The 22,842-nt window shown below is 48.5% G+C and overlaps 1 protein-coding gene across 4 annotated transcripts in view; it reads left to right on the plus strand.

Moving 5' to 3' along the window:
• The window catches only part of lrsam1 (leucine rich repeat and sterile alpha motif containing 1), a 44,425-nt gene that overhangs the window by 17,370 nt on the left and 4,213 nt on the right, over positions 1 to 22,842 (plus strand). For 2 of the 4 annotated variants that reach the window (XM_078426156.1, XM_078426153.1), the window contains exons 8-23: positions 1,035 to 1,125; positions 4,067 to 4,197; positions 4,606 to 4,635; positions 5,536 to 5,658; positions 6,687 to 6,826; positions 8,138 to 8,182; positions 9,754 to 9,824; positions 12,223 to 12,322; positions 13,341 to 13,428; positions 16,167 to 16,241; positions 17,898 to 17,978; positions 18,998 to 19,093; positions 20,117 to 20,215; positions 21,177 to 21,308; positions 21,862 to 21,931; positions 22,522 to 22,694. In XM_078426156.1, coding sequence (XP_078282282.1) covers positions 1,035 to 1,125; positions 4,067 to 4,197; positions 4,606 to 4,635; positions 5,536 to 5,658; positions 6,687 to 6,826; positions 8,138 to 8,182; positions 9,754 to 9,824; positions 12,223 to 12,322; positions 13,341 to 13,428; positions 16,167 to 16,241; positions 17,898 to 17,978; positions 18,998 to 19,093; positions 20,117 to 20,215; positions 21,177 to 21,308; positions 21,862 to 21,931; positions 22,522 to 22,694 — 1,545 coding nt within the window. The remainder of the gene's footprint in view (positions 1 to 1,034; positions 1,126 to 4,066; positions 4,198 to 4,605; positions 4,636 to 5,535; positions 5,659 to 6,686; positions 6,827 to 8,137; positions 8,183 to 9,753; positions 9,825 to 12,222; positions 12,323 to 13,340; positions 13,429 to 16,166; positions 16,242 to 17,897; positions 17,979 to 18,997; positions 19,094 to 20,116; positions 20,216 to 21,176; positions 21,309 to 21,861; positions 21,932 to 22,521; positions 22,695 to 22,842) is intronic. The other 2 variants (XM_078426154.1, XM_078426157.1) reach the window with 2 other exon arrangements.

Here is a 22,842-nt window from a genome sequence, read left to right on the forward strand (position 1 = left end):
CCAATTAGCCTACAAACCTGTACGTCTTTGGAGTGTGGGGAAAAAAACGGAACCCAAGCAGGTCACGGGGAGAACGTATAAGCTCCGTACAGACAGCACCCATAGTCGGGATGGAAACGGGTCTGTAGCGCTATGAGGCAGCAACTCTACCGCTGCGCCACTGTTTTGGCTGCTGAGGCGGTGGAAATCCCAGCTGCTCCAGATTATTAACGTGTAATTGGCACTCGCCGCTCCGACATTGTCAGCAGTTTGCAGATATAGGATTGCAGCTGAGAAACATCAGAGCGAGAGAAACCCAATCTCTCTCTGCCAGTCCAGTTGGCTCAGGGTTCAGATTAATGAACATCTTGCAGCTGCACCAGTGTAAGCTTTCACTGAAATGGCACAATCTCATCTGTAACTGATTCCCTGCTCTTTTATTCTTTTATACACCACCCATTCCTCCTTGATTAGATTTCAGTTTCTAATTAATTCCTGCTTATTCATTGTTCTGTATAGAAATGACCTGAGCTCTTGGATTAGTTGTCGGTCTGTAAAGCGCTCTGGGTATCATTAGTTATGGGTTGAACTATCGAGCCCTTGGTTCGAGTTTCTGCAGAAATATGCTGTGCTATTGCCACAATCTAGTTTCTGTCACATTTAGTTTCGTTTAGTTTAGAGATACAGAGCGGAAACAGGCCCTTCACTGAGTCCGCACTGACCAGCGATCCTTGCACACTAACACTACCCTACGCACACTAGGTTCAATTTGCAATTATACCAAGCTAATTAACCTACAAACCTGTACGTCTTTGGAATGTGGGAGGAAACCGAAGGTCCCGGAGAAAACCCACGCAGGTCACGGGGAGAACATACAGACAGCACCCGTAGTGGGGACTCTGACGCTGTAAGGCAGCAACTCTACCACTGCACAACCCTGCCGCCCTTATGGTGTACGTATTCTGAAAACTCTGCTTTGCTGTTTCTCCACTCTGTGTTAACTGGTCTTTCTTGCCTTCTTTTCCTCACCATTTACTTGCTGGGACCTCTGATAGTCCCTCAGTCTAGATGCAGAGGACATGACCTACCCCCCGCCCAGCGTGTGCAGCAATGGAACAGAAGCCATCAAACAGTTCCTGTGCAATGGTAAGCTTGGCGGGCGTGACCTCTCTTCATTGGCATCGTCTTGTCAGCTGAGCACTTTCTCAACTCCTTCACGTTAAACTGCCTGGCGCATTGAAGGCATCGCATATTGCAAGGAACTAATGCAAGGAGATCAGGAGGAATTTCTTTAGTCAGAGGGTGGTGAATCTGGAATTCATTGCCGCAGAAGGCTGTGGAGGCCAAGTCAATGGCTGATCTATCGTTCCTTCTCAACCCCATTTTCCTGTCTTCTCTCCATAAGCCCTGACATCCTTACTAATCAAGAATCTGTCAATCTCCGCCTTAAAAAAATCTTGATTTGTACAGATGCCAGGGGATATGGGGAGAAGGCAGGAGAATGGGGTTAGGAGGGAAATATAGGCCACGATTGAATAGAGGCGTAGACCTGACAGGCCGAATGGCCTAATTCTGCTCTTATAATATGGACTTATATTGATTGACTTGGCCTCCACAGTCGTCTGTGGCAATGAATTCCACAGATTTACCACCCTCTGACTAAAGACATTCCTCCCCATCTCCTTTCTAAAACATTCCAAAAATAGTGGGGAGTCCAGTGATGAGACTAAACTTTGACTATTTGACTAACCCAGGAAGAACCAGTCATACCTGCTTTGATTATTTCATATGAGGAAGCAGGCAGTAAAGAATAATATTTGGTTTATCAGTAGCATCATGTTAAACAGTATTTAGATTGTTATCCCAGTTTCTCTGCTTTTTATGCTGAGCCATTGTTACGTCTCACTTCCAAGATGGAAGTTTCTCAAATTTAGATTTTGTTTTCCCTTTGCATTGATAACAGTATATACAGAAAGATCAGAATGGGAAGGGGAGTTAAAATGGTTAGCAACATGGGGATTGAATTGAATTGATTTGAATACTTTATTGTCACATGTGCCAAGTAACAGTGAAATTCTTTGCTTGCATACCATGCCATGGTATACAAATAGTTACCCATAAAGGGCGCTGACAAAGTTACAAATCCCCCCCCCCGCGCGCGGCAGTTCCCCCTATGTTCTCCCCTCCCTCACTCCAGGTCCCCATTGTTCTTTCCCTCGCCAGCGGCATCCTTACTTCCACATGTCCATCCTTGTCCATTGGTCGGCGGCATCATTACCACCGCACGACCTCTCCACTAACGCTGCCGGGTCCTCTCCAGACGCCTCTGTGGAGCCGACCCCAGCCGCGGGCCCCACAGACCCCAGCCACGGGCCCCACAAACCCCAGCCGTGGGCCCCACAGACCCAGGCCCCAGCTGCGGGCCCCACAGACCCCAGCCGCGGGCCCCACAGACCCAGGCCCCAGCCGCAGGCCCCGTAGGATCCCGTAGGTCTTGGCAGACCGAGTGCTTGGTACGAGTCTACACCTGGTCTACCCCAAGCTGATGTGACGGAGGCCACAACAGGAAGACCTGATGCAGCAGATGAGCCGAGGCTCGCCGACCATTTCGCTGAACACCTGCGCTCGGTCGGTCTGCCAAGGCCTACTGGATCTCCCGGTTGCTAACCAATTTAATTCCTCTTCCCATTCCCATGCACTGCTGTGCAACTCTGTAAACGATGCACTAAAATTTCGCAAGGAATTTGAAGTTGATGCAGTTGAATGCAGAAGTAAATCATAAGACAGGAAACTTGTGAAGTTCTGTGAGGAGAGCTAGCTGTAACTCTTTGGGAGATTACACGGAAAGGGGTGGCAGTGGACCGGCAATGAGTAGCATTTGAAAATGTCAGAGTGATACAGCATGGAAACAGGCCCTTCACCCCAACTTGCCCATGCTGACCAACATGTTCCATTCACACTACTCCCACTTGCCTGCGTGTGGCCCATATCCCTCCAAATCTGTCCTATCCATGTACTTGTCAAAATGTTTTTTTAAACGTTGTGATAGCTCCTCTGGCATCTTGTTCCATATACCTATCACACTTTGTGTGTAAAATAAAAAGTTGCCCCTCAGATTCCTATTAAATCTAATCCCCCTCACCTTAAACCTATGTCCACTGGTTTTGGATTTCCCTACTCTGGGTAAAATATCTATCCTTCTCATGATCTTGTACACCATTAATCCCTCCTCCTCCTGCGCTCCAGGGAATAAAGTCCTAGCCTCTCCCTATAGGTCAGGCCCTCCAGTCCTGCAACATCCTCATAGATCATATCTGTAAATGTAGAATTTGAAACAGTAAATGTTCCTTAGAAGCACAAGAGAAGACGAGAGAAAATTGTAATCTTGCGTTTGATCAAATTAAGAGGCTGTAAAGTTACCAGAGATACAGAATACAGAGCTTTATTGTCATTCGATACCGAGATACCAAACAAAATTACATTTCCAGCAGTCACAGAACACAAAAAAAAAGAACACGACACACGACCCCAACACAAACATCCATCACAGTGACTCCAAACACCCCCTCACTGTGATGGAAGGCAACAAAACTTCCTCTCTCTTCCCCCATGCCCACGGACAGGCAGCTCGACCCCTAACGAGGGGCATGAAGATTGAGAACATTTTAGTATTCAGTGAAGGAGAAGCAAGAAGCTGAATGGTGTGCTCACACATACATGATGGTGCAACAGTGTGTGAAAAGATATCTGGATAAAGCATGGGTCTAACAAATGGAAGGAGGAACTGCAGATGCTAGTTTACACCGAAGATGGACACAAAATGCTGGAGTAACTAAGTGGGTCAGTCAGGCACCATCTCTGGATAAAAGGAATAGGTGACGTTTCGGGTTGAGACCCTTTATCAGATTCATAGTCTGATTATGGGTCTACCTGAAACGTCACCTATTCCTTTTATCCAGAGATGCTGCCTGACCGACTTAGTTACTCCAGCATTTTGTGTCTATCATGGGTCTGGATTAGCCCTGGCTGGGTGCTGGCCAGTGGGTGGTACTTGGATGTAAGCCTGTTGATTGTGCTTCTGCCCTAGAGCTGGGAATCGAGTACCTGCATCCATCCCAGTGCCTGCTCCACGTGCTGGAGAGTGACGGGCAAGTGTCCAGCAATGACGATGTCGATGGCACGTTCCAACAGCGAGTGCTGGAGGCAGAGATGTGGCAGGTAAGGGGTGTGCAGGAAAGAACTGCCGATGCAGGTTTACACCGAAGATAGACACAAAGCGCTGGAGTAACTCAGCGGGATGGGCAGCAGTGGAGAGGAGTGGGTGACGTTTCGGGTTGAGACCCTCCCTCAGTCTCGACGCAAAACGCCACCCATTCCTTCTTTCCAGAGATGCTACCTGTCCCACTGACTTACTCCAGCGCTTTGTGTCTATCTTGCATGCGAGATGTGGTCTCGACCCACAATCTAAGCTCAGCGATTAATTATGGCAACTCTATCTGCGACAGAGTGGTGGACAACCTCGTATGCCCCCATTAGCTGCTTGTGTTAGTCAGTGACTGAGATGTCATCAATGCAAACTGATATGTTATTGTGGCCTGAATTAACAAGAGTTTTGTTTCATTGCAGAGCAAGTTTATGGACTATGAAAAGAGGAAGGTAAGAAAACATGTTTGACAATTATTTAACGATAAATTTAATTGGATTGCATTTAATAATTGATTTGGGTTTAGAGCACAGCTTTGCAGACTTGCACACACTTGGCCTCATTGCACAGAACATCTACTATCCAATCACATGTCTAATACCTGTTGGCAAGAGACTAAATGCTAATCCAGTGTTGCCTGTTGTGCAGCATCCTCACGGTCAATAGACAATAGGTGCAGGAGGAGGCCATTCAGCCCTTCGAGCCAGCACTGCCATTCAATGTGATCAGGGCTGATCATCCACAATCAGTACCCCGTCCCTGCCTTCCCACCATACCCCCTGACTCCGCTATCATTAAGAGCTCTATCTAACTCTCTCTTGAAAACATCCAGAGAATTGGTCTCCACTGCCTTCTGAGGCAGAGAATTCCACAGATTCACAACTCTCTGAGTAAAAAGGTTTTTCCTCATCTCTGTTCTAAATGGCCTACCCCTTATTCTTAAACTGTGGCCCCTGGTTCTGGACTCCCCCAACATTGGGAACATGTTTCCTGCCTCTAACGTGTCCAATCCCTTAATAATCTTATATGTTTCAATAAGATCCCCTCTCATCCTTCTAAATTCCAGTGTCAAAATCCATTCTCACTCTCAGAATGTACTGAAATCGTCAATGGATTCAGCAAGGTATAGATCAGTTGAAATATGGCAGAGAAATGGCAGGTGGAGAATAATCTGGGCTATTGTGATATGTTGCAGTATGAGGGGGTGAAATATAAGAGGAAAGTGTAGGGAGAAAGGAGCCCCCCTGTGACGCCACACAGCGGCGCTGGACTGTGCCAGGCCACAGGCAGAGCAAGGAGAGACGTGGGTGAGAAGGGAAGGCACCTCAGTCCATCTTGCCTCTCGTCCACAGGAACAGAAGCAGCAGGAGAAGCTGGAGTTTGAGAGGAGGCTGGACGAGGAACAGCGGGAAAGGACACAGCTCATGTTGCAGAACAGCAGCCACAAGGAGCAGGTCCTGCAGGATGTCAAACAGGTAAGCAAGACAAGAAGCAGGGCTGGAAGAGTGGCCACTGGGCCACTTGCTGCAGACTCCCAAGGTGTTTCAGGTTCAATTTAGTTTATTGTCACGGGGTACAGTGAAAAGTAACCAGTCAGCAGAAAGACGATACATGATTACAATTGAGCCATTTACAGTGTGCAGATAGATGATAATAAAATAACGTTTAGTGCAAGGTAAAGCCAGCAAGTCCAATCAAGGATAGTCCGAGGGTCACCAAAGAGGTAGATAGTAGTTCAGGACTGCTCTCTGGTTGTGGTAGGATGGTTCAGTTGCCTCATAACAGCTGGGAAGAAACTGTCCCTGAATCTGGAGGTGTGCGTTTTCACACTTCCGTACATTTTGCCTGAGGGGAGAGGGGAGAGGGGAGAGGAGGGAGTGGCCAGTTGCAACCTTCCTCTGGATGAATGGTGGTGGATCAAGTTGTGGAAAGACAGGAATAAATAAATGAAGATAGACACAAAATGCTGGAGTAATTCAGCGGGACAGGCAGCATGTCTGGAGAGAACCCATTCCTTCACTCCAGAGATGCTGCCTGTCCCACTGAGTTACTCCAGCATTTTGTGTCTACCTTCGATTTAAACCAGCATTTGCAGATCTTTCCTACACAATAAATAAATGAAGCTGTTCTTTGCTGGCATTCCTGGCCAGAGTTTACTGCCTGCTGGATATTGTGTAGGAAAAAACTGCTGATGCTGGTTAAAATCGAAGGCAGACACAAAATGCTGGAGTAACTCAGCAGGTCAGGCAGCATCTCGGGAGAGAAGGAATGGGTGACCTTTCGGGTCGAGACTCTTCTTCAGACTGATGTCAGGTGAGGGGGCGATCCCGCCCCGAAACATCACCCATGCCTTCTCTCCAGAGATGCTGCCTGACCCACTGAGTTACTCCAGCATTTTGTGTCTGCCTGCTGGATATTGCTGCCCTGCGGTTTCAGATGTGGTTAAGTCATTATCGTCTTGTGCTCCACATCCACCCACGTCTACACTGACTCTCTTCCACAGATGCAGGGGAAGCTGGACCAGGGTGTCCGAGACCAGCAGCGCTACATGGACGAGGAGCATCAGAGACTGCTGGAGCAGCTGAAACAAGGAGAGGATGGAGCCATGAGCCTTATCCATAACCTGCTGGTGGACAGTGAAAGGTGAGGGGGTCAGGGTAGCGTGGAGAGGAGGGGCAGCGTGGGTGACCAGTGTGTTCCTGGTACGATGCCAACCCTCTTCCAATGCTGTAGAGTCGTAGAATCATACAGTGTGGAACAGTCCCTCTGTCCCAACTCGTCCATGCCCACCAAGATGCCCCATCTAAGCTGGTCCGTTGCCATCTGAACCCTTCCCATCCATGTACCTGTTCAAGTGTACTCTCTGACCAGTGCTTGCTGCCAGGATTGTGATGGGTAATTGGATTGGTAACTGTAGGAGGGAACTTTGTGTTATACCTGTAACCTGAATCTGGCTTTACTTGGGATAGGAACAGACCCAAAATAATACACCTTGTAGAACTGTGGAGAATTTCTGGAACAAGATGGTTTATTGTAGGCCCGTGCAGTGCGCACTGGGAAACACTCTGAGAAAACCCAAAGTGTTTCAAAGATTCACAGTACCTACAGCATTTTATAGTCTCACATCACAACAGTTACTTGTAGATTCTACATTTTAAAAATAAGTCATCATTGATCAATGTCTCTGTGACCTATCATCTTTGCCTTTCTCCAGAATTGTTGCTGGACACGTATTTGAACTAGTTAAGTACAGGTGGGGATGCGACCAGTGAACCACACTGAAAACGTCGAGGGTTGGTTTCACATTGAGTTCTTCAAGTGTTTGGATCGCCACTTGCTGAACTGATGGCTCAAAATAGCTGTGCTGTTTCATATGTTCTAGGAGCAGAATTAGACCATTCGGCCCATCAAGTCTACTCTGCCATTCAGTCTTTCCCTCTCAACCCCATTCTCCTGCCTTCACTCCATACTAATCAAAATTGGATCTTAGTCTTGGATAGTGGTGCTTGGGTAGTCGTTGGGCCTCGAAGTTGTCAAGTGACCTGAACCAGACCTTTGAACAGAGACCCAGCCTAAATTTATCAGAACTGTTGAGTCTGTTGGAAGTACTTAAACTCTGATTTGTATTCTTAATTAAAAAGAAAAGTTTTATAGGCAATGAAGGAGAGAGAGAGAAGAGAGGTTATTCCTTTTAAGTTATTCCCTTCATCCTGTATCTGTATACTGTGGACGGCTCGATTTATAATCATGTGTTGTTCTTCCGCTGTCTATTTAGCACGCGGCAAAAGCTTTTCACTGTACCTCGGTACACGTGACCATAAACTCAACTTAATTCAAAGGTGTGGATGTACCTGGACTTCTGCTCCCTATACATCTTACTATCAAAATAAGATTAAAAATTAAGCTAAAGTTTAAAATTAAGATTTTTTAAAATCTTAATTGTTTCTCTTTCAGAAGAAAGCAGAACTCGATGCTGATAGAATCACTGGAAAAAGAGAGGTGAGAGTTTAGTCGAGCATTTAATTGTCTGAACTGAAACGGAACAATGAAATGTGTACGCAACAACAGGACAGGTCTGTAACACGGTATTTAATAGAACACATATAAAACAAACAAAAAGAGACGTTTTTTTAAGCCCTAAATTAGTGCAAAACATAACAAAATCACTCGTGCAACCAAGACATTTTGAAGATCGGTTTAGTGGGTGTTTATAATGTTTAATAGCCTGACAGCTGTAGGGAAGAAGCTGTTCCCGAACCTGGACGTTATAGTTTTCAGGCTCCTGTACCTTCTTCCCGACGGCAGGAGTGAAATGAGAGTGTGGCCAGGAAGCGGGTCTCTGATGATGCTGCCTGGCATTTTGAGGCAACGACTCCTGTAGATCCCTTCGATGGTGGGGATGTCAGTACCCATGATGGACTGGGCAGTGTCCACCACGTTTAGTGATCCAGCTCCCTGGTTTCGCTGGTCCGTGTATTCCTCGTGGTTGGCACCCTGTGCTGCTGAGATGGTTCATCTGACAATAGACAATAGACAATAGACAATAGGTGCAGGAGTAGGCCATTCAGCCCTTCGAGCCAGCACCGCCATTCAATGCGATCATGGCTGATCACTATCAATCAGTACCCCGTTCCTGCTTTCTCCCCATACCCCCTCACTCCGCTATCCTTAAGAGCTCTATCCAGCTCTCTCTTGAAAGCATGGTGACTCGATGGTGTCCATGGCAGTAGTAATTAGGTCTTGGGCTTTGTGTTGGCCAGTAAGAACAGTCGACCCCAGTATGAAATGCTGTCTGTTCTGCCAAGCCTATTCTATCACGTACACTTCCAAGGAATAGTTACTTTGGTTTTAGTTTAGTTTAGAGATACAGCACGGAAACAGGACCTTCAACCCAGCGAGTCCACGCCGTCCAGCACAGCACAGGACAGCACCAGCACAGGACGGTACAGCACCGGCACAGCACCAGCACAGCACTGGCACCAGCACAGCACCAGGGCACCGGCACAGCACCAGCACAGCACCGGCACAGCACCAGCATGGCACAGCACCAGCACAGCACCAGCACAGCACCAGCACAGCACCAGGGCACCGGCACAGCACCAGCATGGCACAGCACCAGCACTATCCTACACACACTAGGGACAATTTGCAATTTTTCTGAAGCCAATTAACCCTACAAACCTGCACATCTTTGGAGATGGGGGAGGAAACCGGAGCACCCGGTGAAAACCCACTCGATCACAGGGAGAATGTACAAACTCCATACAGACAGCCCCCTTAGTCAGGATGGAACCCGGGACTCTGGCGCTGTGAGGCAGCAACTCTACCGCTGCGCCACGGTGCACGTTCCTCCTGTTCTCCCGTTCTTTGTTAATAAAACAATCAAATGGGAAATATTACCATGTTCAGTGGTGCATTGAGAATCTCAGGAGAGAAGGCAGGAAAATGGGATTAGGAGGCAGAGATCAGCCATGAATGAATGGGGGAGTAGATGGGTCGAATGGCCTAATTCTACTCCGAGAACTTGTGAACTTGTGTTGTAAACATTGCCTCCTCTCTACCATCTACAGGGTAAAAAAGGAACAGCTGATGGCAATAACACAGGAGGATAACAAGAGACTGCGAAAGAAAGAGGTGGCATGTAAGCACTGAGATGTATTCTCTGTTATTTGAGATTGCAGCATTGTGTGCCAATATATTTTTTTCAATCCATTTGCTAAGATGGCTTTACTGCTGAGTTGCTGCATGGAGCACCGTCTGAAAGGGGGAGTTGAGGTGCAAGTTCTCAGCAGGGCTTAGTTTTAGTGTAGTTTAAAGATACAGAGTGGAAACAGGCCCTTAGGCCCACCGAGTCCATGCCGACCAGCGATTCCCGCACACTAACACAATCCTGCAGGGACAATTTACAATCTTTTACCAAAGCCAATTAACCTACAAACCTGTACGTCTTCAGAGTCTGGGAGAAAACCGGAGCACCCGGAGAAAACCCACACAGTCACGGGGAGAATGTACAAACTCCGTACGGATTGCACCTGTAGTCAGGATCGAACCCGGTTCCCTGGAGCGGCAAGGCAGCAACTCTATTGCTGTGCCACTGTGCCGCCCTACCGTGTTCATCATTAGTCAAGCTTGTAGTTCCCATTCCAACCCTCAGAGCATGGAAACTAGGATGGCATTCCAGAGTTTCAGAATAAAAGGACATTCCTTTTGAAAGGAGATGAGGAGGAGTCTCTTCAGCCAGAGGGTGGTGAATCTGTGGATTTTGCCACAGACGGCTGCAGAGGCCAGGTCATTGGTGTTTTTTAAAGTGGAGATTGACAGATACTTGATTAGTAAGGGCGTCAGGGGTTATGGGGAGAAGGCAGGAGAATGGGGTTGAGAGAGAAAGATAGATCAGCCATGAATGAATGGCGGAGTAGACTATTTGTGCCGAATGGTTTAATTCTGCTCCAAGAAATTATAAACTTATCCCTCCAACAGTTCCCAAACTAACCAGACGGTAGAACATCATTGCACTGACACAGCTACAGAGAAAGTGCAGAAATGGTGGCAACAAAGGTGGTTTGGAGATGAGCCCCACACCCTTAGCTTATGAGAGGAACATTCAGTAGTTTGATAACACCGGGGGAGGCGGTTCTTGAATCTGCCGATACGTACTTTCAAGCTTGTGTGTCTCGTCTGATGGGAGAGGGGGGGAAGAGAGAATGGAAGGCAATAAAGCTGGTAGCCATATCAGTCTGGAGGTCTCAGCACAGTTTACAGAAGACAGACACAAAAAGCTGGAGTAACTCAGCGGATCAGACAACATCTCTGGAGAGAAGGAATGGGTGACATTTCGGGCCGAGACCCTTCCTCAGACTGAACAAGGGTCTCAACCCGAAATGTCACCTATTCCTTTTCTCTAGAGATGCTGTCTGATCCACTGAGTTACTCTAGCTTTTTGTGTTTATCTTCGGTTTAAACCAGCATCTGACTAGTGGGGTGCCGCAAGGCTCGGTGCTGGGACCCTAGTTATTTACAATATATATTAACGATTTAGACAAGGGAATTAAATGTGACATCTCTAAGTTTGTGGATGACACAAAGCTGGGCGCCAGTGTGAGCTGTGAGGAGGATGCTATGCGGCTGCAGGGTGATGTGGATAGGTTGGGTGAGTGGGCAGATGCATGGCAGATGCAGTATAATGTGGATAAATGTGAGGTTATCCACTTTTGTGGCAAGAACAGGAAGGCAGATTATTTTCTGAATGGTGTCAGATTAGCGAAGGGGAGGTGCAACGAGACCTGGGTGAGCTTGTACATCAGTCACTGAAAGTAAGCATGCAGGTACAACAGGCAGTGAAGAAAGCTAATGGCATGTTGGCCTTCATTGTGAGAGGAGTTGAGTATAGGAGCAAGGAGGTCCTACTGCAGGTGTACAGGGCCCTGGTGAGACCTCATCTGGAGTATTGTGTGCAATTTTGGTCTGATTTGAGGAAGGACATTCTTGCTATTGAGGGAATGCAGCGTAGGTTCACCAGGTTAATTCCTGGGATGGTGGGACTGACATATGATGAAAGAATGGGTCAACTGGGCTTGTATTTTCACTGGAATTTAGAAGGATGAGAGGAGATCTCATAGAAACATATAAAATTCTTAAAGGATTGGACAGGCTAGATGCAGGAAAAATGTTCCCGATGTTGGGGCAGTCCAGAACCAGGGGTCACAGTTTAAGAATAAGGGGTTGGCCACTTAGGACTGAGGTGAGGAAAAACATTTCCACCCAGAGAGTTGTGAATCTGTGGCATTCTCTGCCACAGAAGGCAGTGGAGGCCGATTCACTGGATGTTTTCAAAAGGGAGTTAGATTTAGCTCTTAGGTCTAAGGGAATCAAGGGATGTGGGGAAAAAGCAGGAACGGGGTACTGATTTTGGATGATCAGCCATGATCATATTAAATGGCAGTGCTGGCTCGAAGGGCCGAATGGCCTACTCCTGCACCCATGTTTCTATGGAATACCTGAGTGTTCTCCTGTACCCAGTCTCCTCTTTGCTCTTGCAGCTGCTATGCAGGAGATGCTGTCTGAAAGCTCCATGAACAAGCTCCTGCACATGATCTACGAGACAAGGCGCCAGCAGTTGGTGGATGAAGCCAGCTCCAGGTATAGAGTAAGCACAGAGTTCCCACTGCCATGGCTGCTCTCAGCTTCCTTCATTAATTCATGTCGTAAGTGGTAGGAATAGAATTAGGCCATTCAGGCCATCGATTCAATTCAATCATGGCACAGTAGTGAAGTAGCCTGAGACAAATTAAATGGCTTAGTGGAGTCGTACAGGCCCTTCGGCCCAACTAGCCCATGCCGACCAACATGTCCCATTCACACAACTCCCACCTGCCTGCGTTTGACCCAAATCCTACTAAACCTGTCCTATCCATGTACCAATCTGAATATTTTTTAAACGTGTGATAGTACCTGCTTCGATTACCTCCACCGGCAGCTCGTTCCATACACCCACCACCCTTAGTGTAACAAAAAAAGTTGCCCCTCAGATTCCTATTAAATCTTTCCCCCCTCACCTTAACCCTATGTCCTCTGGTTGTCGATTGCTCTACTTTATGCAAGAGACTCTGTGCATTTACCTGATCTATTCCTCTCATTATTTTGTACACCTCTGTAAGATCACCTCTCATCCTCCTGCACTCCAAGGAATAGGGTCCCAGCCTGATCAACCTCTCCCTGTAGCTCACACCCTCGAGTCCTCGTAAATCTTCCCTATACCTATTCCAGCTTGATAACATCTTTCCTCTATCATGGTACGCAGAACTGAACACAGTACTCTAAATGTGTCCTCACCAACGTTTTTTATAACTGCAACATAATCTCCCAACTTCTATGCATAATACTCTGAGTGGTGTAGGTTAGTGTGTTGAAAGCCTTCTTGAGCACCCTATCTCCCTGTGATTTTATTTTTCTTCTTTTTTACACCAAATGCTGAAAAGACTCAGCAGGTCAGGTAGAATCCATGCAGGGAACAGCCAATGTTTCGAGTGTTCAGGCTCTGATGAAGGGACACACTGCTTAGTCCGCCCACTTCCTCCACAGATGCTGTATGTGAGGTGTGAGTGATTCAGTGGCCAGCTCCAGCGACGCTAACCCCGGCTGCCCTTCTGTTTTACAGCATGGCCGAAATGGATGGGAGACTTCAGCAAATTCAGAGCTTGCATCAAATGGATCATCAGAAGACCATTGGGCAAATCCTGACTGAGGTACGTGGCTGTCTGTATCTCACCGAGTTGTTTACCATCCTCCTTGCGATTGGGTTGAATAGAACTGAGGACGCAAGTGGAGCTTTGAAGAGAAGTCATTTTGCAACGCTGCATGGTGGCAGCACTATGGTTCGGGCTGCCTCACAGTGCCAGAGACCCAGGTTCAATCCCGACTATGGGTGTTGTCTGTACGGAGTTCTTCCTGTGACTGCTTTCCACGGGTGCTCTGGTTTCCTCCCATTCTCCAAAGACTGACAGGTTTGTAGGTTGATTGGCTTTGATAAATTGTCCCTAGATTGTAGGATAGTGTTAGTGTACGGGGTGATTGCTGGTCGGCATGGACTCGGAGGGCTGAAGGGCCTGTTTCTGCACTGTATCTCTAAATTAAACTAAACTAAACCAAGAATTGTATTTGCACAATGCCTTATCACAGCTAAAACATCTTGAAAGGATTCAAAATAATAATTGTTTGAATGTAAAATGCAAGACAGCAGTTATCTCTCTTAACAGCAATGAGATAAAGGAGACATTTGTTTGTGTTCATAATCAGTTTCCCTGTTATTTAAAATAGAGTCTCTTGTAACTTGAGGGCACAATAGACCTCATTTAAACATCTGACAGTCCGGCAGATTTTCAGGAGAGGACACAGAGTGCTGGAGTAGCTCAGCGGGTCAGGCAGCATCTGTGGAGAACATGGATAGGTGACGTTTCACAGAGTGCTGGAGTAACTCAGCGGGTCAGGTAGCATCTGTGGAGAACATGGATAGGTGACGTTTCACAGAGTGCTGGAGTACCTCAGCGGGTCAGGCAGCATCTCTGGAGACCTCCAAAGACGTACAGGTATGTAGGTTAATTGGCTGGGTAAATGTAAAAATTGTCCCTAGTGGGTGTAGGATAGTGTTAATGTACGGGGATCACTGGGCGGCACGGACTTGGAGGGCCGAAAAGGCCTGTTTCCGGCTGTATATATATGATATGATATGATATGGATAGGTGATGCTTTGGGTCAAGATCCTTCAGACTGATTGTAGAGAGTGGGGTGGGGGATGAAAGTGTGCAGAGAATGGATGAGAAAATGGGATAACATAGAACTAGAGTGAAGGGATGACCAATGATTGATGCGGGCCGAAGGGCCCATTTACATGCTGTACAGTGCCGTCCATAATGTTTGGGACAAAGGCCCATCATTTATTTATTTGCCTCTGTACTCCATAATTTGAGATTAGTAATAGAAAAAAAAATTGTCAGATTTTAATAAAGGCTGTTTTTATGCATTTTGGTTTCACCATGTAAAAATTACAGCAGTGTTTATACACAGTCCCCCCATTTCAGGGCACCATAATGTTTGGGACACCACAATGTCACATAAATGAAAGTAGTCATGTTTAATATTTTGTTGCATATCCTTTGCATGTAATGACTGCTTGAAGTCTGCGATTCATGGACATCACCAGTTGCTGGGTGTCTTCTCTGGTGATGCTCTGCCAGGCCTGTATTGCAGCCATCTTTAGCTTATGCATGTTTTGGGGGCGAGTCCCCTTCAGTTTTCTCTTCAGCATATAAAAGGCATGCTCCATTGGGTTCAGATCGGGTAATTGACTTGGCCACTCAAGAATTTACCACTTTTTAGCTTTGAAAACCTCTTTGTTGCTTTAGCAGTTTGGGATCATTATCTTGCTTAAGAATGAACTGTCGGGCAATGAGTTTTGAGGCATTTGTTTGAACTTGAGCAGATAGGATGTGTCTATACACTTAAGAATTCATTATGCTACTACCATCAGCAGTTGTATCATCAATGAAGATAGTGAGCCAGTACCTTCAGCAGCTATACATGCCCAGGCCATAACACCCCCACCACCGTGTTTCACAGATGAGGTGGTATGCTTTGGAACTTGGGCAGTTCCTTCTCTCCTCCATACTTTGCTCTTGCCATCACTCTGATATAAGTTAATCTTCGTCTCATCTGTCCACAAGACCTTTTTCCAGAACTGCGGTTGTTCTTTTAAGTACTTCTTGGCAAACTAACCTGGCCATCCTATTTTTGCAGCTAACCAGTCCACAAATCCACACCTAACTCCTGAAGAGTGTTTCTGATCTGTCGGACAGGTGTTTGCAGATTTTCCTTTATTATAAAGAGAATTCTTCTGTCATCAGCTGTGGATGTCTTCCTTGGCCTGCCAGTCCCTTTGCGATTAGTAAGCTCACCAGTGCTCTCTTTCTTCTGAATGATGTTCCAAACAGTTGATTTTGGTAAGGATAAGGTTTGGCTGATGTCTCTAACAGTTTTATTCTTGTTTCTCGGTCTCATAATGGCTTCTTTGACTTTCATTGGCACAACTTTGGTCCTCATGTTGATAAACAGAAATAAAAGTTTCCAAAGGTGATGGAAGGACTGGTGGAAAGACTAGGTGCTGAGAGCTCTCTTATACCTGCATTAAGGAGGCATTTAAACACACCTGAGCAATTACAAACGCCTGAGAAGCCATGTGTCCCAAACATTATGGTGCCCTGAAATGGGGGGGACTAGGTTTAAACATAGCTGTAATTTCTACATAGTGAAACCAAAATATATAAAAATGGCCTTTAATAAAATCTGACAGTTTGACCACATATCATTTTTTCCTATTACAAATCGCAAATTGTGGAGTACAGAGGCAAATAAATAAATGATGGGTCTTTGTCCCAAACATTATGGAGGGCACTGTATCTTTAAAGATGTTCTGTGTTTTTATATTTAGGCTGATATGCAGAAGATTGCATTTGAAACACTGCAGGTGAAGAAGGACAAAAGGCACACACGGATCAGAGACCAGGTGAGCATGATGCACCTGGCACAGGTGAGCACAGTGCACCTGGCACAGGTGAGCACGGTGCCCTGGCACAGGTGAGCACGGTGCCCTGGCACAGGTGAGCACAGTACACCTGGCACAGGTGAGCACGGTGCACCTGGCACAGGTGAGCACGGTACACCTGGCACAGGTGAGCATGGTGCCCTGGCACAGGTGAGCACAGTGCACCTGGCGCAGGTGAGCACAGTGCACATGGCGCAGGTGAGCACAGTGCACCTGGCGCAGGTGAGCACGGTACACCTGGCACAGGTGCCGGTGAGCAGGGTGCTCTGGCACAGGTGAGCACGGTGCACCTGGCGCAGGTCAGCACGGTGCGCCTGGCGCAGGTCAGCACGGTGCCCTGGCACAGGTGAGTAGGGTACACCTGGCACAGGTGAGCAGGGTGCTCTGGCAGAGAGCCGTGCTGGGGGATGGAACACTGGCTTCACGCAGGCACTAGCCCCTGGTGTCACCCTGTCGCACATGCAGTGCTGCTCCCAGTGAGGATCGAGCAGGTTTCAGCACCCCCTGCGTGAACCAGAACTGCCAGGTGCATGGGCAAGGGCTAGTCACATACAGCCACACTGGACACTCGCCCCCACTAACTGCACATCACTGGATCCACAACACCCACGCACCTGGTGGTATTTCTTCTTTCTCCATTTCCTTGTCTTTCTCCTCTTTGTTCCATTTGACTTCTTTCATAAACGACGTTGTTCTCCACTGGTGTGGCACGGTGGTGCTGCCTCACAACCACAGAGACATGGGTTCCATCCTGACTACCGGCGCTGTCTGTTACGGAGTTTGTACGTTCTCGCTGTGACCGCGTGGGCTTTCTCCGGGTGCTCCAGTTTTTCTAAAGACGTGCAGGTTTGTAGGTTAATTGGCCCACTGAATTGCCCCACTGAATTGCCCCTGGTGTGTGAGGATTGGATGTAAATACGAATGACATAGAACTGGTGAACGGGTGATCAATGGTCAACATGAACTCGGTGGGCCGAAGGACCTGTCTCCATGCTGCTGTATCTCTAAACCTTCCTCTTATTTTTCTTTCTTTTTGCTTTGATCAACAACAATCTGTGTTAATGTCAGTTGCCTTTGAAGCAAATGTTCTTGGCAAGGAAAAACGATTTCAATGACAGAGGACGACTACAGTCTGGGGAAAGGGAAGAGGTTGGGGAAGGACACAATGCTGGAGTAACTCAGCGGGTCAGGCAGCATCTGTGGAGAACATGGATAGGTGACGTTTCACAGAGTGCTGGAGTAACTCAGCGGGTCAGGCAGCATCTGTGGAGAAGGGGTGAGATGAGAGCGTGGCCAGGGTGGTGTGGGTCTCTGATGCTGGCTGCCTTTTTGAGGCAGTGACTCCTGTCGATCCCTTTGATGGTGGGGAGGTGAGAGCCGGTCATGGATTGGGCAGTGTTCACAACTACTAAACTAAATGAATGGCTCCACGTCGGAGCCAGTGTCCTCTCTCTGCGGAATGTCAGCAGTGGCACATCCTTCATCCCATCTTGCATACGCTGTGATTATTTTTGCCATTGTTTAGTCAGCCAGCAGATGCTGGTGAGTTGTGAAGCAAACTCATACCATCCGCCTGTCTAATCAACCCATTGTTTTGTTTTGTTTTGCACCATTCAGATCATATTGATTGAGAATGAGTTAATGCAGCTGACACAGGTCGAGTTAGACAGAAGAGAGAGTGCCCTGGAGAACCTGCAGGTAGGCGGGGGATCCCCGAGCAGCACAGCCTGGGTGATCACAAGCCTGTGTAATGTAGCGTCAGGGCTGGGATATTGGGTGGTTGCCCACGCTGCCACCCTCTGGGCTACCGTTCTCTCCCAGTGTGCCTGCAGCCTAGCTGCAGCTTGTGTTTGTTCATCTAAAGGAGCGCCCAGATCTAAAGGAGCGCCCTCCTGTACCACCTCCAGTATTCATGCTACCACCTCCACTCCTCACCGGCTCACTCATCACCCGCTCACTCAGGGCCTCCTCTCTCCCCATTTTCATCTCCACCCAGGCTGTGCAGACTTTGCACAGTTCATAACTTCTTGCTTCTCACTGCTGCTGCGTCAACCTATTGAAACGTAGAAACAAACAACTGCAGATGCTGGTTGGTACACACAAGGACACAGAGTGCTGGAGTAACTCAGCGGGTCAGGCAGCATCTCTGGAGATCATGGATAGGTGACGTTTTGGGTTGGTCTGAAGAAGGGTCTCGACCTGAAACGTCACCTATCCATGTTTTCCAGAGATGCTGCCTGACCTGCTGAGTTACTCTAGCACTCTGTCATTTTGTGTGAACCTGTTAGTTTCCCATCCTGGATGACTGCACCTCTGACCCATCCTCTCACCCAACCACAGTGGAAACCTAAGATAGACATAAAAAGCCGGAGTAACTCAGCAGGTCAGGCAGCATCTCTGGAGAGAAGGAATGGGTGACGCTTCAGGTTGAGACCCTTCTTCAGCTTTTTGTGTCTATCTTTGGTTTAAATCAGCATCTGCAGTTGCTTCCTGCACAAGGAAGCCTTTGCTCTTTGACTGGCATCTAAAGTGTTGCCCTTCCCTTCATGTTTCCAGGAGTGGCTGACCACAGCTGCTCCAACCTCTGGTGCCACCTGTAGCTGTAGTGTCACCGCTAACGTACGATCGTTGCGGCAGATGTGCCGGTGCTGGTGGTGGATACAGAGGCTCACCCCCGCCCCCACCGCTGTGCTTGTTGTGCCCCTCTATCTCTGCAGGAGTCGCTGGCAAGTGAGCGGCTGGCACTCGGCGACCTGCTGCAGCAGCTGCTGAAGGAGAAGAATCTGCGCGAGGAGGAGCTCCAGGACCTACTGGTACGTGTGTGTGTGATACGTGTGCGTGTGCGTGCGTGTATGTGGCATAAATGTGCTGGTGTGGTGCGTGTGTGTGTGTGTGATACGTGTGTGTGTGATACGTGTGTGATACGTGTGTGTGCGGTACGTGTGTATGGTACATGTGTGGGGGGGTGTATAATACGTGTTTGCAGAACGGATGTGGGGGGTGTGTGGGGTTTGTGTGTGTGTGGTACATGTGTGCGCGGTACGTGTGGGGGGTGTGTGCGGTACGGGTGCGGTACGGGTGTGGTACGGGTGTGGGGGTGTGTGTGTGTGGGGGTACGTGTGTTTATGCGTGTGTTTGTAGTACGTGTGTGTGGTACATGTGTGCTACGTGTGTGTGTGTGAGGTACGTGTGTATGTGGTGGTCCTGTGCTCCAATGGATAGAGTCAGGCTGCTGAACCTCTCCCTGTGGTTCAGGGCCTTGGGCCCTGGCAACATCCTTGTGAATCTTCTTCTGGACGTTAGTTTTAGAGATACAGCGCATGTTGCCGTACTCTTTCCAGCTTAACAATATTTGTCTTTAGAGAAACAGTGGAAACAGGCCTACCGAGTCCGCGCCGACCAGCGATCGCTGCACACTAGCGCTATCCTACAAACACTAGGGACAATTTACAATTTTACCAAGCCCATTAACCTACAAACCTGTACGTCTTTGAAGTGTGGGAGGAAACCGGAGCACCCGGAGAAAACCCCCGCAGTCACGGGGAGAGCGTACAAACTCCGTACGGACAGCACCCGTAGTCAGGATCGAACCCGGGTCTCTGGTGCTGTGAGGCAGCAACTCTACCGCTGCGCCACCCTGCAACGGGGTGACCAAAACTGAACACAATACTCCAAATGTGGCCTCACCAATGTCTGGTACAATATAGAAGGGGGTTTGATTTGGAAATGCCAGATGTGTTAGGGGCTGGATTATAAGGGGTAGTGAGATGGTTTGGGATGGGGAGTGAGTGAGGGAGTGAGTATCTGCGGTTTGCTGAGTTTTGTTTTCCTTTCAGATGGAAATGGAGAAGAAGCACGAGACCAGTCAGGAGAACTACTGGCTGATTCAGTACCAGCGGCTGATGGACAAGAAGCCCCTGTCTCTTCGGGCACAGGTATGGGTCTGCTGATTAGGCACCGACCCCTCAAACATGCAGAAACTAGGAACTGCAGATGCTGGTTAATACACACAAGGGCACTGAGTGCTGGAGTAACTCAGCGGGTCGGCAGCATCTCGAGAACATGGATAGGTGACCTTTCAGGTTGACCCCGAACATTTGCTTGACCTGTTCACCCAGCCTTCACTACCTGTGACTAAATTTTAACTTTCATAAGACATAGGAGCAGAATTAGGCCATTCGGCCCATCGAGTCTACTCTGCCATTCAATCATGACATATCTATCTTTCCCTCTCAACCCCATTCTCCTGCCTTCTTCCCATAACCCCTGACACCGTACTAATCAAGAATCTATCTATCTCTGCCTTAAAAATATCCATTGACTTGGCCTCCACAGCCTTCAGTGGCAATGAATTCCACAGATTCACCACCCTCTGACTAAAGACATTCCTCCTCATCTCTTTTCTAAAGGAATGTCCTTTAATTCTGAGGCTGTGATCCCTGCTCCTAGACTCTCCCACTAGTGGAAACATCCTCTCCACACCCACATTAACGAACCATTCACAGCATACAGATACAGGTGCTCCTCAACTTACGATGGGGTTCCGTTCCGAGAAACCCATCGCAAACCAAAAATATCGTAAGTCGAAATGCATTGAATACTCGCGATCACGTGGCCGGAAGTGAGCGGCGTCTCACGGTCACGTGGCCGGTAGTGAGCAGCGTCTCGCTACGGGTCGCTGCCGTTTGCACCTTCGCAAAATCGAAATATTGTAAGTTGAAGCATCGTAAGTCGGGGAGCATCTTTATTAGATCAAGGGAATAACGTTTAGTGCAATATAAGATAATGCAAGAACTCTCATGCCAGTTCCCTCGTCCCCACCCTCAGCATTGTGCTTGTTGTCCCGGATTGTTCTCTGGTCAGACGGTTCACCTTTAGCCCTGTGATTGTGTGCAGGAGGAGGGTGTGGAGAAGGCGCTGGTGGACCTGTTGTCCGCGCTGTCGGCTGACCAGTACCTGCCACTCTTCGCCCAACAGCGGATCACCCTGAAGATGCTGCGCTACATGACGATGGACGATCTGGAGAAGGTAGGTGGGCCGGTTCTGGACGGGAGGCGATGTGGGAGCCACACCACTGGAGAGATGGTGGGGAGGGAGGTTACCCCCTCATCCAGCGGCGTGGGGAAAGGGGAACGCATTGAGACGGTGTAGGCACTGCTTAGTTTAGAGAAACAGCGTGGAAACAGGCCCTTTCGGCCCACCAAGTCTGTGCCGACCAGTGATCCCCACACATTAACACTATCCTACACACATTAGGGACAATTTCTTTTTTACAGTTACCAAGCCAATTAACCTACAAGCCTGTACGTCTTTGGAGTGTGGGAGGAAACCGAAGATCTCGGCGAAAACCCTCGGAGAGAACTTACAAGTCGATCGCTGGTCGGTGCAGACTCGGTGGGCCGAAGGGCCTGTTTCCATGTTGTATCTCTAAACGGACCTAGTGTTTCAGAAGCACCTTGTGCAGGCAGCCCCACTGGGAGAGGAAGTCTCCTCATTGTACGGGGAGTGTGATACAGTTGCCTTCTCCAGCTGGTGCAGGTGGAGTGAGTGCCCTGACCACCATGTTGTCCTCTGTCCACAGATGGGGGTGAAGGAGAGCAGGCTACAGCGCGCTATCCTGGGCCGCGTAGAGGAGCTGCTGCCTGACGGAGGTAACTACACCCAGACCCAGGTTTGCCAGTCTCCCTCCCACTTCCTTCGAGCACAACCTTTCCCTAATGGTGTGGACCTGCTCAGTATACACCCTGAAAAGCTGCAGTAACTCAGCAGATCTCTGGAGAAAAGGAATAGGTGACGTTTCGGGTTGAGGCCCTTCCTCAGATCCGTCTCATATCTCAACCCAAAGCGTCCCCCTTTCCTTCTCTGCAGAGACGCTGCCGGTCCCGCTAAGTTACTCCAGCTTCTATCTTTGGGAAAAGCACAAGCCCACTGCTCTGTGACACTCACACAGGGACAAAGCTGCCTCAGTGGGGGAGGATTGTGGGCGCAGGCATCACAGGTGGAATGGTAATTCTGTTTTCCCACTCGCTCTCCTCCTCTGCTCTGGGTTGGGTATGAGGTGCATGAAGCACCGTCTGCCGGTAGCTGCATCTCCAGAAGGTGTGGCAGACTGACAGACTTGTGGGGGGGTGGGCAGGGATTGTATCTGCACAGTTGACTCCATTACAGACAGGGGCCTTCCGACTGCTGTTGGTAAAATCAACCCTGGCCTGATTGCTCCTGTGATGTGACTTCCCCATAGACTGGAGATTGCCGGCTGTACCAGCCAAGGATGTCGCTGCAGACTGGGACAAGGCTGAGCCCAGTGCACCTGACGAGGACGAGGCCGGGCCTTCTGCTCCACCACAGCCCAGCGCGCCCGTCTCTGAGGAGGTGGTGGCTCAGGCAGAGTGTGTCATCTGTATGGAGCGAGAGGTAAGCACAGCCACAGCGCACAAACAGCCCGAGACACACACACACACAATGCTGGAGTAACTCAGCGGGTCAGGCAGCATCTCTGGAGAGAAGAAATGGGTGACGTTTCACAGAGTGCTGGAGTAACTCAGCGGGACAGGCAGCATCT

Source organism: Rhinoraja longicauda, chromosome 31 (assembly GCF_053455715.1).
Source record: "Rhinoraja longicauda isolate Sanriku21f chromosome 31, sRhiLon1.1, whole genome shotgun sequence".
NCBI lineage: Eukaryota > Metazoa > Chordata > Chondrichthyes > Rajiformes > Arhynchobatidae > Rhinoraja > Rhinoraja longicauda.